This window comes from Anas platyrhynchos, chromosome 8, assembly GCF_047663525.1.
Source record: "Anas platyrhynchos isolate ZD024472 breed Pekin duck chromosome 8, IASCAAS_PekinDuck_T2T, whole genome shotgun sequence".
NCBI classification, from domain to species: domain Eukaryota; kingdom Metazoa; phylum Chordata; class Aves; order Anseriformes; family Anatidae; genus Anas; species Anas platyrhynchos.
Window position 1 is genome coordinate 19437074 of NC_092594.1, and position 15691 is coordinate 19452764.

Genomic DNA, 15691 nt, shown 5'->3' on the forward strand with positions numbered 1-15691 from the left:
TGCCGAACCGTGCCGAGCCTAGCAGTGCCAAGCCGTGCCAAGCCGTGCCGAGCCGTGCCGAGCCTAGCAGTGCCGTGCCAAGCCGTGCCGAGCCATGCCGAGCCTAGCAGTGCCGTGCCGAGCCTAGCAGTGCCCTGCCGAGCCGTGCCAAGCCGTGCCAGGCCGTGCCGAGCCTAGCAGTGCCGTGCCGTGCCGCACGGGGAGGCGCCGTGCCCCGCGTCCCCGCCCCTCGCCGCCGCCGCCGCCCGGCCGGGGCTCGGAGCGGCGGGGCTGCGGGATGGCTTGGGCCGGGCTGTGCGCCCTGCTGGCCGGGTGCTGCCTGGCGGCGGGCAGCGGCCCCGCCGAGGCGGCGGCGGAGGCGGCGGCCAAGGAGCTGGAGTGCAAGCTGAAGAGCATCACGGTGTCGGCGCTGCCCTTCCTGCGGGAGAACGACCTGAGCATCATGCACGGCCCGTCGGCCGCCGAGCCCAAGCTGCTCTTCTCCGTGCGCAACGACTTCCCCGGCGAGATGGTGGTGGTGGACGACCTGGAGAACACCGAGCTGCCCTACTTCGTGCTGGGTGAGCCGAACATCCCCAGCATCCCCGCCCGGGGGGCTCCTCCCTGCGGCATCCCTGCCCCGGCCGCCCCGCCGCAGCGTGCGCTCCCGGAGGCCGGGGCCGGGGAGGGGGTTTGGGGGGCTCCCTGCGCTCCTCCCGGGGCGGCATCCCGGGGGCCGCCATCCTGGGGCTCGCCCCGGCCGGGGGCCCGCAGCCCGCAGCCTGAGGCCGGGGGGAGGCCGCCGGAGCCCCCCCGAGCGGAGGCCGGTGGGAAAATGTCCCCGGCGGTCCCCACGCTGCACCCGCAGGGACCCTGCCACAGCCCCCCCGGGTCCCCACGCCGCGGCCTGCTCGCGTGGGCCAGGCTGCACACCCCTTCCCCCCCCCATGGCCAGGTACCTCCCCGCGCTGCCTGGGCTCCGTTTCCTCAGATCTGGTGGCCTCATTCTGCTGTGTGTGTTGTATTGTTTTATAGCCATATGTATATTTATTTATTTATTTATTTTCATCCAAAAGCCGACCGCTCGCTGCTTTGTTTGTGCTGGGATCACAGCAAGGCCTCCGCCACCCGGACGCGGGCACCCGCTCCCCTTGGCGCCAGCCGCGCTGTAGCAGCCACTGCAATTTTTAATTTTCAGTGATATTTGTGCCGAATACCAATTTCCTACCAACCCCCCATGTAAGCCCTGGGTGGGCTCCACAGCTGCACCCCCGCCGTGTCTGTGCGTGCCTCCTGTGCACCCTGCCAGCACCTTTGGGTGCCCCGTGACGTGTTCAGTATGCCCCCCTTGCCTGCGTGCTGTCCCCACAATAATGTGCTGGCGCGTGGCTTTGCATGCTGATGCCCACCTCCTGCGGCGGCCCCTCTCTGGGTTGTGTCCCCAGTGCTTTGTCACCCTCCCGTCCCCCAGACCTCCTGCAGAAAACCCGCGGTCCTGGCTCGGAGCAGCGCTGGCTGCTGCATGGGCATCCCCCTGCTCCCATGGGAACGGCAGAGGAGGGCGCAGGGATGGAGATGCCATGGGGGGGAGGTTGTGGGGACACCCCTGGTTCTGTGCCCGGGGAATGGGGGATGGCTGGAGGGGGCTGTGGGATGCGATGTCCCCACCCGTGGCACAGCCCCTCCGTGTGATGCTGCGGCGGAGGCCAGGGAGCGTTGCTCTGGCAACGGGGCCGCAGCGCAGCGGATGCTGCGGGGCCGCGCACGCGTGGCGTTGACGCCCCAAAAGCAGCACGGGTTCTCGTCCCCTCCTCGGACCCACTCCCGAGGAGCCAGACCCCCATGGCTCTGGGGCGTGGGATGCTCCTGCCCTTCGGATCTGGGGCTGGGATGCGTAGTGCTGCATGGGGAGGGGTCCCAGGGCGCGTCGCGGTGGGCCTTGCTGTGATATCGGTCCCCTGCGAGCCTGCGGGTGCCTGGGGCTGTGGCAGGGTGCGGGGGTGCTGGAGCAGCAGGATGGGCACCCCGGGGGCTCACTGTCCCCGTGGCTTTGCCTGGGTGACTCCTTGCTACGTCTCCGTCCCTCCCAGCAGGGGATGCGCCGGCTTGGCATGGCCACCTTGCACAGTGTCATTATTGTTATTATTATTATTATTGTTGATATTATTATTATTGTTGGTATTATTATTATTGTTGTTGTTATTGCTGTTACCATTATTATCATCATCACTGTTGTCATCATCCTGGGTGCTGTGCTGGCCTGGGGGAAGCCCTCCTGTGCACAGAGGTCTCACGAGACCCAGCCTTGCTACCTCGGGGGCTGTGTCCTCTGCACCTGGAGAGCCCCCAGCCCAAGAAGCCCCTGGGGCAGAGGAACATCCCCGGCTGGTGCTGAGCACTCTCATTCACTTTGCACCAAAGCTAACATGGATTTGTCCGAGGGCAAACATGGGCATAACCATGTTCCTCTGTGAGCTTGCCCCAATTTCTTTACAACCCCCTTGGGTGCCCTGGCAGCTCCCTGTCCTCCTTGGCATCTTCCCAGGGGTTTGGAAAAGTTGCTTAGGGGAGTCTGTGAGCTCCATGAGCTTGCTGGTCCCCGCTCCGAGTTCCTCCCAAAGCAGAGGGATAGCAGGTTGTTTGTGGGGTTTTATTGCCCCTGTTTATTGATGGGGGGGCACTGGGCAGGGACTGCAGCTGCTCAGGGGTTTGGTGCCCCGTGTTCGCATGGCAGCATCTCAGACACGTGCACAGCACCTCCCGTGCTCGCTGGCACGCACATGGAGGTGGGGATGGAGCAGCGCCCTGCTTCGTCCTTATTTAAATCGGGGGAGCCTCAATCGCTGCCTTTCATCTCACTTGGTGCTCGTTGCATTAGTTATGGCTTTCCTGAAGGAAGGCTGCCTCTCACCGCTCGGTGGCCATTAAGAAATGCTAATTTTCAGCTCAATATTCCCTTTCTGCCAACCTTCGCAACCCCTTCTTCCTGGCCCGTTGGCTCGGCGGCATCAATCCGCATTTGATATGTCATTAGCTGGCTGCGCACTCAGGCGGGCTGCGGACTTCTTTGGTCCCTTCCCTCTCAGGTTATAAACGGCGAGCGGGGTATTTCCGAGCAGCCTGGCTTCCCGCGGCCAGGCGGGCTCGGAGGACATTTGCAATGCAATTAAAAATGCACAAAAGGCAGCATCTCTGCCTCTTTTCCCTTCTCATCAACGTACCAGGAAAGAGGAGTTGTGAAATGCGTTTGGTGCACAAAATGGGCTTGAAGCACGAGAATGCTGGGGAGCTGAGCTGGTGGGTTCAAGATGCCAAAACGTCCTGTTCTCCCTGGGTTTGGATGAGCCAAAAGAGCTTTTTTTGGCTGCCCAGTTTGCAGCCACGCTGAGCTGCTCTGGGATGGTGGCACCGTGTCCCCTCGTGTCCCCAGAAGTGTCCCCTGCTGCCCGGGCCTTGGCTGGCCGCCTCACCTGCTCAGCAGACAGACGCTCCCAGCCCCAGTGACTTTAATGGATTATCATAAACTCGGGCCTTAATACAAGCTGTCACAATTTCAAATTATCTTACTTTCAAATTAAATAGATTCCTTTTTAAATACAAAATCAATTCTAATTTTTTAGAGGGGTGAGATCTTTCAAAGGCACTGATGAGCTGGGCATATTTAACCGCTGCAGGATATCTCCCTGAAATACCTAACATTTCTCGCCCTTTTAATTTATTTATTTATTTTTCTTTGCTTTTATATTTTCTCTGCTATGCTCTTGGCTCTGCTGTAGGGTGCTCAGGGGCTGCTCTGGGCATTGAGGTCGGGGTGGCAGCGGGACGGACCCCCAAGGGGCACGGGGTGCTTGTTACTTTGGTCACCCAAAGTGCCTCCTTCCTGTGGCAAAGCCACGGGGAGCCCTTAAACCTCCCAACACCCAAAGCTGCCTCTGCCCACAGGGAGCAGAGCTCCCATCACTTGCCTGCCGCATGTGTCAGGCTGAAAGTGATGTTCCTTGATGGTCACATCCTCCTACGAAATAAAATAATGGGGAGCTCTTTGCACACCGAGGCGATCCCTGTGCCCAAACCATGGCTCGGCTTCATTTCTGGGGAGGTGAGGGCACCCCGCCTTTGCCGATGGAGCTCCCCTTCCCCATCCCCATCGCCTGTCCCCCAAGAGTAGGGCATGACAGTGGGGTGCAGTGGGGCTGGTCCACCCTGCCGTGGGACCCACAGCATCGCATTGGTGCTAACCTTGCACCTGAGAATAGGTGTAATGGTGAAATAATGGAGCAAATATTAAGAAATTCTTAAGTACCCAGAGAATAACCGAGTTAAATTATACCAGAGGAGCTCAATTGCCTTGCTTAGATTGATTGAATTACTAAATGAGCCTGACTAATGGAATGGAGTGGATATATCGGACTTTTACTCAAGATCCTGAAATAATTTCTCTAATAAGATTGTGAGCCATTAATTGAACTTGGCTTTGATCCTGGACACTGTCGCATGCACCGAGACCCGCCGCTATGATCTATGCTCCCGCGTTCCTGCAGCTGGCGGGATGATGTCCCTGGCGCCCTAACACTGCGTGGTGCAGGGTGCTTCCCTCCGTGCCGATGTTTGCCACCTCCTCTGTTCTCCAGCAAACATCTGCCGGTCATCGCTGAGGCCTCAGTGCTGCAAAATCTCCTCTCTCTGCTGCTTTGGCACCTGATTTTCATGCTGAAGGCACCCTCACAGCCCCCCACTGCCCCCTTGGCCAGGAGTGAGTGTTTCGGTGGCATACCAGCTATGGAGGGCTGCTGTACATTTTATTTTATTTTTTTTCCTGGAAAAAAAAAATTGGGATTTTGTCTCTGGGAACCCGTTGCCACAGCAACCGTGCATCCAGCCGGCTCCAGCGGCAGCGGGGCTGGGGCATCTCCCTGACCCAGAAAGCAGCGGGGGGAGCCCACGGCGGGGCTTGTGCCGCTGCCTTGGGGCTCCGTGGGCGTCTGGCTGTGGGGCAGGGTGGCTGCGGGGGGCTGGTTCCCCCCGTTTTGGCTGCTGGGTGTGCAGAGCGATGCTCCCATCTTGCTGAACTCACAGCCTTATTCCTCGCTCCCGTCCCCACAGAGCCCTGTCCCTCGTGGATGCAGTTTCGGGGGGCACGTTGCCCGTGTGGGTGCTTCAAAAGCCCACCAAAGCTTTGCCACTCCACCACCTGCCTCTGCCCTGCCGTCCCCAAGCCAGCAGGTTTTGCTCCTGGGCTTCATCCCATTTCCCACCTTCTGTTTAATTTTTTTAGGACTGCTTATCCAGCTAAACGGGGCACAGGGCAGTCATTACTGGGGGGCAGCATCTCGCTGCAGAGGAGCCCTTTGGATTAAGGAATTTTTACCTCCCAGGACTGAGGAGGCGTCTGGGTGCTGGCAGCTCTGTCATTGCAAACTGAGCGTCCTTTTACTGGCACGTTGCTGGGGCTCGCGCCCAGCAGCAGCATGCAGGTCGGGAGGATTTTCCTAAAAAAAGGGAAGAGTTTGATTGCTCATTGCTGGCTGCTGGGTGCCGAGAAGGGTTGGTCGCTAGCTGGTGGTGGCACGTCGGTCACAGAAGCCTGGGTGTGTGACCGTGGTGCAGGAGGAGGCACAGTCCCTGTGCTGGCAGGCTCTGAGGCATTTCAGTAATTAGTATGACTAATGAGCATAGCAGAGCAAGCAGATATCGGGGATGTAGAGAGCTGGCTCTGCTCCTGCGGGGAAGCGATCCAGCTGAAAACCAACCCAGTAGGAGAAGGAGATGGAGAAGGGTTGGAGAAGGTGGCAGGAGGTGGTACGGACAGACCAGCCCTGCCTTTTCAGGGAGATTCTGGGTGGCATTTGGTGGTGTTTGAGCATGGGAGAGCCTGGAAGGGTCTGGTCAGCCCTGGGGTGGCCACACAGAGCTTGGTTTTCCCCCAAAGCAGCCCTGCTCCAAACGGTGGCCTCATGGCCAAGTGCCCCTCTGGTCCCCCCCTGCTCATCCAGGGCTGGTGGTGGCACCTGGAGCTGCGGGCACCGAAAAACCCGACCGAGATGTCACCGTCACAACACGGTGGCTGCCTGGGAAGGCAGATATTAGCAACCCCGAAATATCCTGGGGACAGGCTCTTGTGTGATGGGAGACAGTTACCATGGAAACCTCCTTCAAATGAAAAAAAAAAAAAAAAGGAGAGAGGGAGAGAAAAAAAAAACGAAATTTAAAGCAGCCCTTGTAGCTCAGAGGAACTGTAGACCTTATTATGGGTTTTGGCACCCCCCCTTTCCCTTTTATTTGTTCCAGCTAACGGCTCCAGGAGACAAGCCAATTAATTTGAACATCCCGAGGGGAGCGGGAGGGCGAGGGCACGGCTCTGGCAACGCGCCGCCGGGGCTCAGAGCCACCCTCCTTCCTCCATGGGGGGCTCGGCGGCTGCACCAGGGGGACAAATCAGCCCGGTGGGCTTTGGTGGGCCGGGAGGACATCTGGGGAGGGAGATGTGGTGGTCCCAAGTTTTCTTGCCAGGGTCTGCTTGGCAGCTGTGCTCCCACGGGGGGTTAAGCCCAGCTCAGCGCAGCGCTTCCATGGCACCCGGTCCCCTAATGATGTCCCCAGCGTCCCCAGCCACAGGGAAGCCTCCTGGAGATGCTGGCTGTACGCAGGGAGCCCATGTGCTGCAGAGCCTCCCCGGAGCCTGCCTCCCAGCAGCACTCGTGCTGGTGGGGAGCTGTTGTCCCACCTGTGGGAGGGCGGTGGCGTTTCGCAGGAGAGCACAGGTGGCTCCTGGAAGCACACCTGGACGCAGCTCCCCGGGCTTTTCCCTGGCGCTCAGTGCAGAAGCAGACGGGTTTGGTGCTGGAGAACACCCATTTTTTTGGCACAGGTTGGTGGTGGAGTTTCTGCAGGTCTCTGAGATGCGTGGTTCAGCGAGCACGGCAGCAATCACAGCTTTGTTTCAGGACAAAAAGCAACCCAACTTTTTTTTTTTTTTTTTTTTTTTTTTTAAGTCTTTTTAGAGGGAGATGCTCTCTCCCTGGGTGTGCATCACGCCTTGGCCACTCAGACCTGGAGGACCTCAGTCCTGTTGGGTGGATGATGGAAATGCTGGAGGGTATGGGAGAGAAACATCGCTCGAGTCGTGTCCATTTGCTCAAACCCTGCCCAGATCTGGCTGTAAAAGCTTCTCCTTATTATGTTTCCCACTTTCCTTGCTCAGAGTAAGGCGCGTGGCTGGTTATCAGCCAGAGGACTCTGCCTCTTCAGAAGGACAAAAAATCATTAAAATCTTTTTCAATTAGGTTTCAAACATGAGGAACATCCTTTGGGTCAGAGGAGGCGGTGGGCGAGGGTGGATCTGGCCCCGAGCATCCCTCCTGTATCCTCCTCCCCCCCCCCAGTGGCAGCTGCACGGGGGAGAAGGGAGCCCTGGGGATAAAGCAAAGCTGTGTCTGGCAGTGCAGGAGCCTGTAGTTCGCCACAGCCCAGAGTCTGGCAGGGCTCTCTGCTCTCCAGATGCCTGAAACGCAGCTCGCTCCTCGCCTGGATTTAATTGCACTTGTTTACCGAAATGCTGCATATTTGCTAAAACGGGGTGCAGCGTCCCTCCAGCCGCGCTCTCAGCACCCCAGCTCCATCCCCGATGGCACACCGGGATGGCAGCATTGCCCTGACAAAACCAGGACACTTTCCTCTTAATTTTTCCCCCCAGGTTTCTCCCCACAGCCTCGCTCCCTGCCTGAAGAGCCCGGCAGGTAAACGCCGTGCTGCCCTGCCGCGCAGCCACGATCCAGCCGAGGCGTGCTGGAGATGAAGAGCCCTGTTACATAACTCGGACTGCAATGCAGAACCCTCGTTTATATGTTTAATTATCCCATTCCCCCTCCCTGCTACGTTGCAGAGGGGCTGGCGTGCGAGCGCGGGGTGCTGGCGGGTGAGGATGATGCAGGAAAGCCTTCCTCTGCCACCCCGTCCCTCGGTCATCACGCTGCTCCTGCTCCCAGCCAGCTGGAGGGGACTGGGCCCACGGTCTCTACCCCTGAGCTGGGTGGGAGAGGGGTCTAAAAACGTGAGGAGAAGGGGTGTGGGTCTTCAGAGGTTTCCAAGGGCAGAGCTCTGCTGCGGTTTGTCTGCCTTTTATCCCCCCCTTCCGAGCTCCCGCTCTGCACTTTCTGTCCTTCTGACAAAGGCAGCCAGCTCCGAGCAGCTTAGGCTTCAAAGTTCCCAAAATAACAAAGGTTAAAATATTTTAAAGAGAGGGAAAAAAAAATCAAAAATTGCTACAAGATCAAGTCAGTGCCCTGCTTGCACCTGGGCTCGGTGCTTCAAAGAGGCTGCGAGGAGCCCCCGTGGCATCCACTTTCTGCGAGCAGCAGCTGGGGGCTGATGTCTTCATCCTCCTGAACCCCTCCTCTTCCTCGTGCCTTCATCCTCCTGGAACCTTCACCATCTTGGACTCCTCATCCTCCTGGCGCCATGGGGAATTCCCTGGGGATCAGCCCATGGAGACGGGAAGGGAGGGGAGGGGAGGCTCGAGGGGCAGGTGACACAGGTGTCCCCTCACCCCGTGCCCACCCACCCGTTGCCCCTTGCAATGCAGGTGGGCAGAAAACTCCTTGTGGGGAGGCTCTGTGCTCAACTTGGTGCTTGGTGCCTCTGCTGGCCCTGCTGATTTATATAGATCATCAATATGACAATTATATACACCTGCAGATTTAATTACCTCCATTTTCGTCAGGCAGTGACAGATTTATACCTCTATTCAGTTCCTGTAAATCTGAAACAAGCTTGACTAGACCCAAAAGTCCTCACATTGATCATCGCGCGCTGGCTGGTCTCTGGCCCTCTTGACAAGCTTTTCTCTCAAGAGTGATAAATTCAAGATGCGCAGACAACTTTTTCCCCTTCTACATCTTTCTTCCCTGATTTTTTTTTTCTTGCCTCGCCCCTGTCATCTTCAAGCCTCTCCACAAACTTGAAAGTGGAGCTTGAAATTGCTAAGTGCTCCTAAAGGCTGAGGGGTTTATGGCACTAGGCTGCAGTTGGCTCTAGCCCATACAGCACCTTCTCCATCCCCTGGGACCGGTGTCAGAGGAGATGGGAGGAAGAGGAGACCCACCTCTTGGAGAAACTCTTGGCACAGGAGTGTGCAGGGTTATTTTGGTCCCGTGTGCCCCATCAGACAGGCAGGTCCCCATGGCAGATGCTTAGTGAGCGGCCGCGCTCGTTTCCTGTGCCGAGGACGCCAAAATGATGTCTAATTCTCCCGACCTCTTGGCCTCGGTGTAACGAGCACTTAAACAAATTAGTCTGCGGGAGCGGGCTGGATTTACCCTTCAAGTGAGGTCCGTGTCGTCGCTGTAATGCATCCCCCTGCCTCCCCCGCCTGCCCCGCCACCGCTGCTGCTGGCCCTTGCTGTGCGTTGCAGGAGTTTCTCCAGCTTGGATTTGCCTCTGGGCTGCTGGCCTCGATCGCTGCTGGTGTATCTGTCTTCCCCCAAATTGGTTCCTTTCTCAGTGCTTTCATGCTTTATGGTGGATGAAACATAGTCTTTTGTTAGTTTTTCCATTCCTAATTCTTGCAAAGTGAGAAATAGTGAATAATCATTGCCTTTTCCACTGCTCCACTGGCTTTATGATTTTATAGGCTTTTATCATCTCCCTGCTCAGTTGTTTGTTTTCCTTGCCGAGGAGCCCTAGCACAGTTGGTTTCTCTTCTCCACAAACCACTTCTGACATCTCCTCTTCCTTGTCTCCCCCCCAAACCCCTTTTGCTGCCTCTGTTATGAGATGCCTGACCTGAATCCTGCTGGCAGCTTTCGAGAGCGGCGTGCTGTCACCAAACTTGCATTTCACCTGCCCACTTCCTTGCCCACTTTTCCTCTAGCATTTCACAGCTTTGGCTTCGAGGAGCCTAAATTTAGCACTGGTGACCAACTTTGTCGTTCACCTCCTCTTCCAGCACGTTCCTGAGCAGCCGAGGTCCTGACGAAGATCTCTGTGGGGCGCCTTGGTAACCTCCTTTTTTCTTAAGGAGTAACCTCTTACCTCCTCTGCCTGGTGGGCTTTGAGAGGACTTTCCTTCTTGTAATGTCCCTATCTGGGTTCTCCGGAGAGATGTGAGGGCTGATTTTGACAAGAGCTCTTTGAAACGAGTCCATCAAACTGGATCACCCTTATCTGCTGGCTCACAGTGCTGCGTGACCCACATTCACCCACGCACCTACTGGTTCCTCCAACAGACGGTGCTGGGCAGAAGTAGGATTTACTAGTCTGTAATTTCCATGATGCACAAGAGCTCTTTTAAGAGATTGGGGTCTTTTCCATCAAATTTGTTCCTCTGGTTTGTCGCTTGCTCTTTCTGAGCAGTTGGTGGTGTGTCAGTTGTCCTCTCCGGTGCTCGTAAGTGAGCATCAACGAGGACGAGCAGTTCATGCTCTGCTTCTGTCCCTTTGCTCTAAAACCTCTTTGCTCTAAAACCTCCTCCGTGAGTGCTGTCATTGAGCCAGCTCTGCTGCTGTGTCCATAGGGAGGGCAAAGATGGGGAATGTGAAATCCCCTGTGCTCCTCCGATGGGTGCAGGGAACCCCCCGGCTGCATCTCCTCTGGGTGTTCCTCCCCTGTAAATCTTCCTGATGCGGGCTGTTTCTATGCCATTTGCTGAAAAAGTTTGCCTTTTTCCCAGTACTTTGCTCTTTGGCCATGATGCTTCCTAATTTCAAGTGTTAGAGAGCCCAAGAGAGGCAGTGGGAGAGCTGTGGGGCTCTCCAGGCCAGTAGACAAGAGCAGAGTGGGATCTGGAGGATGCTGATTGCAGTTTCCTAAAGCTGAGTCTGCCCTGGTATTTGCTGGGAGGCCAGTGCAGCAGTTTTCTGTGGCTGACTGGGAACTTTGCCATTGTTTGGGGGGCTCTTTCTGTGGAGATCCGTGCTTCCCTCAGGAGGAGGTGATGTGATGGCATTGCAGGGTGTTGGGCTGGGATATCCACTGCAAGTGTGGGCCTTTTGGGGATTTAAACATCAATTTTGCATCTCTTCAGTTGCTGGCGTGCATCCTATATATCATATATGTTCACATGCTGTCACGGTGTGAGGTTTTGTGTGGTTTTCACATGACCTTGTCTTCCACATGTTGGTCCAGAACCTGGGTTTGTTCTCTTCCCACAGCCCCTCTGTGTTTCCTGGTTGAGGTAAATGGGACTGAACTAACAGAACAGGAGTGAAAATCCACCAAATCCACCACCGACACATGTCTCAGCCTGCTTATCTCAGCCGTGCACATCAGCCAAGATTTTCGCAGCTTTTGGCCAAGATTGACAGAACTGGTGGAAAATAGCTTTAAAGGCGATGTTGCACAGTCATGGTTGGACACATCTGTGGGTCTGCAGAGAGAGGAGCAATGGGATACGGCAGGCTGTAGGGTCAGCAGCTGTGGAGTAAAACTGGTCACCTTGAACCAGTTCCTGATGAATCAGGGTCCTTTGCTCTGGAAACGTGGCAGTGTCACTCCAAAGGGTTGCTGTTAAAGGGAAGCGTTAGGGCCATGGCATATTTGGGATAAAAACCCCAGTTTGAGGATAGAGTGTGAGCACAGCTTTGAAAAGCAACTCCTCGATGACCTTCCCAAAAGCAAAGGCACCCTACATTTCAAGGAGAAACCTGGTTAGCTGTCAGCCTGGCTACAGCAGCCGAGGGCTCCACGTGCACCAGCCCCAGGTGCAGGCACCGTGGTGGGGTGACATCTCCGACCTCTCCAGAGGACACTCCACTAGTAGCTGGGTGCCTTTTCCTCGAGACTCCAGGTTGTCCCATGCCTGTGGGTCTTGTGGAAATTTTGCCCCAAAATGCCATCTCCTGACAGGTAAAATAAGGTTTGTTCTTGCTGGTTCAGAAAAGCTGGGTTTGTCTTAAAAAGGTAGAGTGACCTCCAGAGTGAGCTGGTTTTCCTGCCTGAGGTTGGGGAGGGGAAAAAAATGCAAATAAAATACGGATAGTCAGTGATGAATGTGATTGTGTTTAAACAGGCCCATAAAAACATGAATATCACCCCATGAAAGATGTGTCAGTAAAACCTCAGAAGTAAAACCTGCTCCTGTACCAGGATATGGATTCTGACATCCGAACTGCTGAGGTCCCAGCGCGGGGCGAGCGGCTCACAGTGGGGAGGGCTCCTGAGCCCTTGGGGGCCAAGGCTTGCTTCAGCCGGGACAGAGCCTTTTAAAGGACCTGCGAGGTTCAGGCATGGAGCAAATGGGGAACTTAAATAAAAGCACAGTTGGGTTCCAGATGGAAAATAAGCCAGGTTTAAATGTTAATGAGGAAATATAAGTCCGAGTCAAAAGCTGCACTCTGCAGAGACTGACATTATGGCAGAGTTCATTTGACTAATCAGAGGCATCTATTAGTGCAAAACACTTCCAAATGGAAAGGAAAATTGTTTTGCCTTTTTTTTTCTCTCATAAAAAATGTTGGCTTGCATTTGTTTTTGAGGAGAGTTGCTCATTTTATGTGTTTTTCCTTCCTGAGGCATTGTGAGGGGAGGAGGATGGGGGAATGGCTCCGTGTTGGTGCTGGGACCCTGCTTTTGATGTTTCCTGGGCTTGGGCACGGTGTCTCTGTGTGCACACACAAACCTGGCCTTGCTGCAAAAGAGCGTGCAGAGACGAAGGCCAGGGCTTGCTGCGGCTCTCCCCAGGAAAATGGGTGATAATGAAGCAGGTGTAACTCCACCACCTCCAGCAACAGGTGTAACTCCACCACATCCAGACTTCCCTGCTCTCCTCTCCTTGCCTCGCTCCTCCCCAGCCTCCCCTCACAGGTGGTGAGGGAGAGGAGCTGCCCTGGCCCTGATGTTGGAGGCACCAGATGGGGAATTTGGGGGCTGCTGCTCCTGTGGACGTGAGGAACCCGGGCTGCCTTCGGTACCAGGTGAGCGTGGCACAGCGTAATTAGTGGTCTCCTGCTGTTATTAACCCCTGACTCGGGCAGGCTATTTTTTAACAGAGGTGCAAGAAGTTAATAGTGGCGTTAATGGCTTCACATCCAAGGCTTTAATGAAAGCCAGGCGGGGACCAGGCCTATCATCAATATCCTTCAAACTTTGAACTTGAAGTTATCCTCCTCCCTTCGCCCTTGGTTGGCTTTCTTCCTGCTCCGGGGTCTTTCTGCCTACTTTCCTCACCTCCTCTGGGATCAGCTGTGCCCGTGGCACCGGGCTGGCACCCACCAGCTGCACAATGGGGTGGGGCCCCACCTGCCCCAGTGACGAGCTGAGCCCCATTAGCACCCAGATAAATGGCCCCAGCAGGCTCTGGGGGGTGTGGTAGCATCTCTCACCAGCTGATGAGAGGTCTGCTTGGAGAGTGAGACAAAGATGAAGCATGCTGGAGTGGGAGAGCAAAGGTTTGAGGTGGCTCAGTGGTCTTGGTCTTCATCCTGGTCTTGCTGTTGCTTGAGCCAAGCTCCAGGAAAACTTTAAGGGGAGAGGACAGCATGGATAAATCTGTTTTTGAACAAAAATTGAGCATAATGGGGCAGCCAGAGAGCTGCCAAGACCCTTGGGGAGAGGAGGAGGAGGAGGAGATCTGAGGATGATGCTCTCCAATTTGATTCTGCAGGAGCAGAAGTGGAGGAGCAGCCTTGCCCTGTGGGGTGATGCCATGGTGGTGGTAGCCCACCTGTTTGGGGTGGAGGGGCTGACTCCTGGGATGCTTTCCTGCTCCCAGCACCTCTGACCTGTGGCCGATGCGGCGGCAGGAGGGAGTGCAGCGGGCTGGGAGGGGATCACACGTGGGAGCTCCGCAGCTGGGTGGTGCTCTTTTAAATCTCTTAAATCCATTTTTTATTGAAATACATTTTTCTTTTTAAAAATAAGCCCGTTTAAATAAATTTGAAATTATGACAACCTATTTTAAGGCCTAAATTTACTATAATCTATTAATCATTTAAATAACTCCCATCAAGGAGTCCTCCTCAAATATTAATGAGCTGAAGGGTGCTGCTTTTTCAATGATATGTCAGATCAGGGGAAAACATCTTTAACTCCAGCTTTCTAAATGTCACAATGTCATATACTTAGTATCTATTATTTCCAGTCTTCACAATGGGGGAAATGCTGGTATTTACATTTTTCCAAATGTCAGTACGTTGAGTTCCTGTTGTGCATAAAAGCCCTTGCCTTAATTACTCCTAATTTCACGTTAGCAGGCAGGTGCGGGGAGAATATTTTCTTCAATTTGAAATAGTTCATTTGAAGTTGGGAAGCCGTGGGGAGCTGAGGAGGCAGGGAAGCTTGTTTTCCCCTTCCAGCCCATGAATAAAGACCAGGTGGGAGAGGAGGAGACGGGCTGCTTCAAACCCTGGTGGCTCCCGGGACCAGATTTTCAAAGGGGATCTGTGTGCCGAAACACGCAGCTCAGCACTTAGAGGGAATTTCAAAAGTGCTTCTGGCTGCAGAGGTGCTCTCGCTGCTCTCGGCTTTGCAGTGGTGGCTCGAGGAGAGCTCAGCATCTCTCTGCTTGGGACACTGGAAGCGTGCTGATTGCTGCCAGAAACAGAGCCCGTGCTGAGCAGGAACACCCTGCCAACGCGCTCGCTGCAGCTAATGTTTCTTTTGATTAATCAGATCGCTCTGGAAGGGCTGAACCTGGTTTCTGATGCAGCCCCCCCCCCCCCCAGTAGTTAGCTCACTTAAGGCAGCTTAATGAAATTAATTAACAGTACATTTAAAATGTTTTGTGTTTTTTTTGTTGCTGTAATTGAATTCCAGCTTTCGTTTGAAGGCAGCTTGAGAAAAGCCAAATACAGGTGACAATCTGCAGCACGGGCACGGGTGGGCTCCTGCCAGCACCAAAGTGGGCGGCACAGATGGGGCAGTGCAGGGCAGAAGCTGTGCCTCCTTGGGATGCAAATGTGAACAGAGCTTGCATTTTCAGGGAAATAACTCAAGTGCTCTGCCCGTCCATCCCGGTGCCCCTGGACGCTGAAGCCAAAGGGTCAGGGTGCTCGGGCAGGAGGTGCAGGTGCTGCTGCAGGTCTTGAGGCTGTGTCCCATGGGGGGAGCTGCAGAACGTGGTTGGGAACCTCCGAACGCATCTCAGTGAGAGCCGGAGCTGCGGGTGTGATGGCAGCCACGTGCACCTTTCCCCATTCATGGCATTTGTTTGCAATAATTAGCAGCGCGGCCCCCTTGATCCCATCACTGCCCAGAGAGGTTGTTCTGTTTCCTTCGCTACCTGCAGCCGGGCTGTGTGCAACGTGGAGCTTACGGGCAAAAGCCACGCTGCTGGCTATCCATGGTCACGTACCATCCCCTGGCTGCTCCCTCCACCAATTTTTGGGGAAGAAGCAGACACATCCCTGGTGTTCCCTCCTGCTCTGCATTCCCTTCATGACCACCTTTGTGTTGTTTTTGTTTTGTTTTTTGCAGAGATTTCAGGCAACACAGACGACATCCCGCTGGTGCGCTGGCGGCAGCAGTGGCTGGAGAACGGCACGCTGCTCTTCCACATCCACCACCAGGACGGGGCCCCCAACCTGCCCGGCTTCGAGCCCACCGATGAGCCCCAGACTGAGTCGGCAGAGGAGGAGCTGAGGATCCTCCACATCTCCGTCATGGTAGGTGCTGGTTTAGGGGGTCTGCTCCTGCTGCTCCTCCTGCCCCGGGATGGGGAGCTGAGCCTCAGGGATGGGCTGAGCGCACCCCTCCGGCCACTGGTGCACGCAGAGGTGCC

At 55.5% G+C, this 15691-nt stretch overlaps 1 protein-coding gene across 4 annotated transcripts in view; it reads left to right on the forward strand.

The window, feature by feature from the left end:
- Positions 1-242: 242 nt before the first annotated feature.
- Positions 243-15691, forward strand: part of ASTN1 (astrotactin 1) — a 41684-nt gene continuing 26235 nt past the window's right edge. The window contains exons 1-2 of one of the 4 annotated variants that reach the window (XM_038183233.2): positions 243-560; positions 15388-15575. In XM_038183233.2, the coding sequence (XP_038039161.1) occupies positions 278-560; positions 15388-15575 (471 nt within the window). In that variant the 5' untranslated portion in view covers positions 243-277. Of the gene's footprint in view, positions 561-12793; positions 12888-13285; positions 13362-15387; positions 15576-15691 lie in introns of those variants that run through there. The other 3 variants (XM_038183232.2, XM_072041752.1, XM_038183235.2) reach the window with 3 other exon arrangements.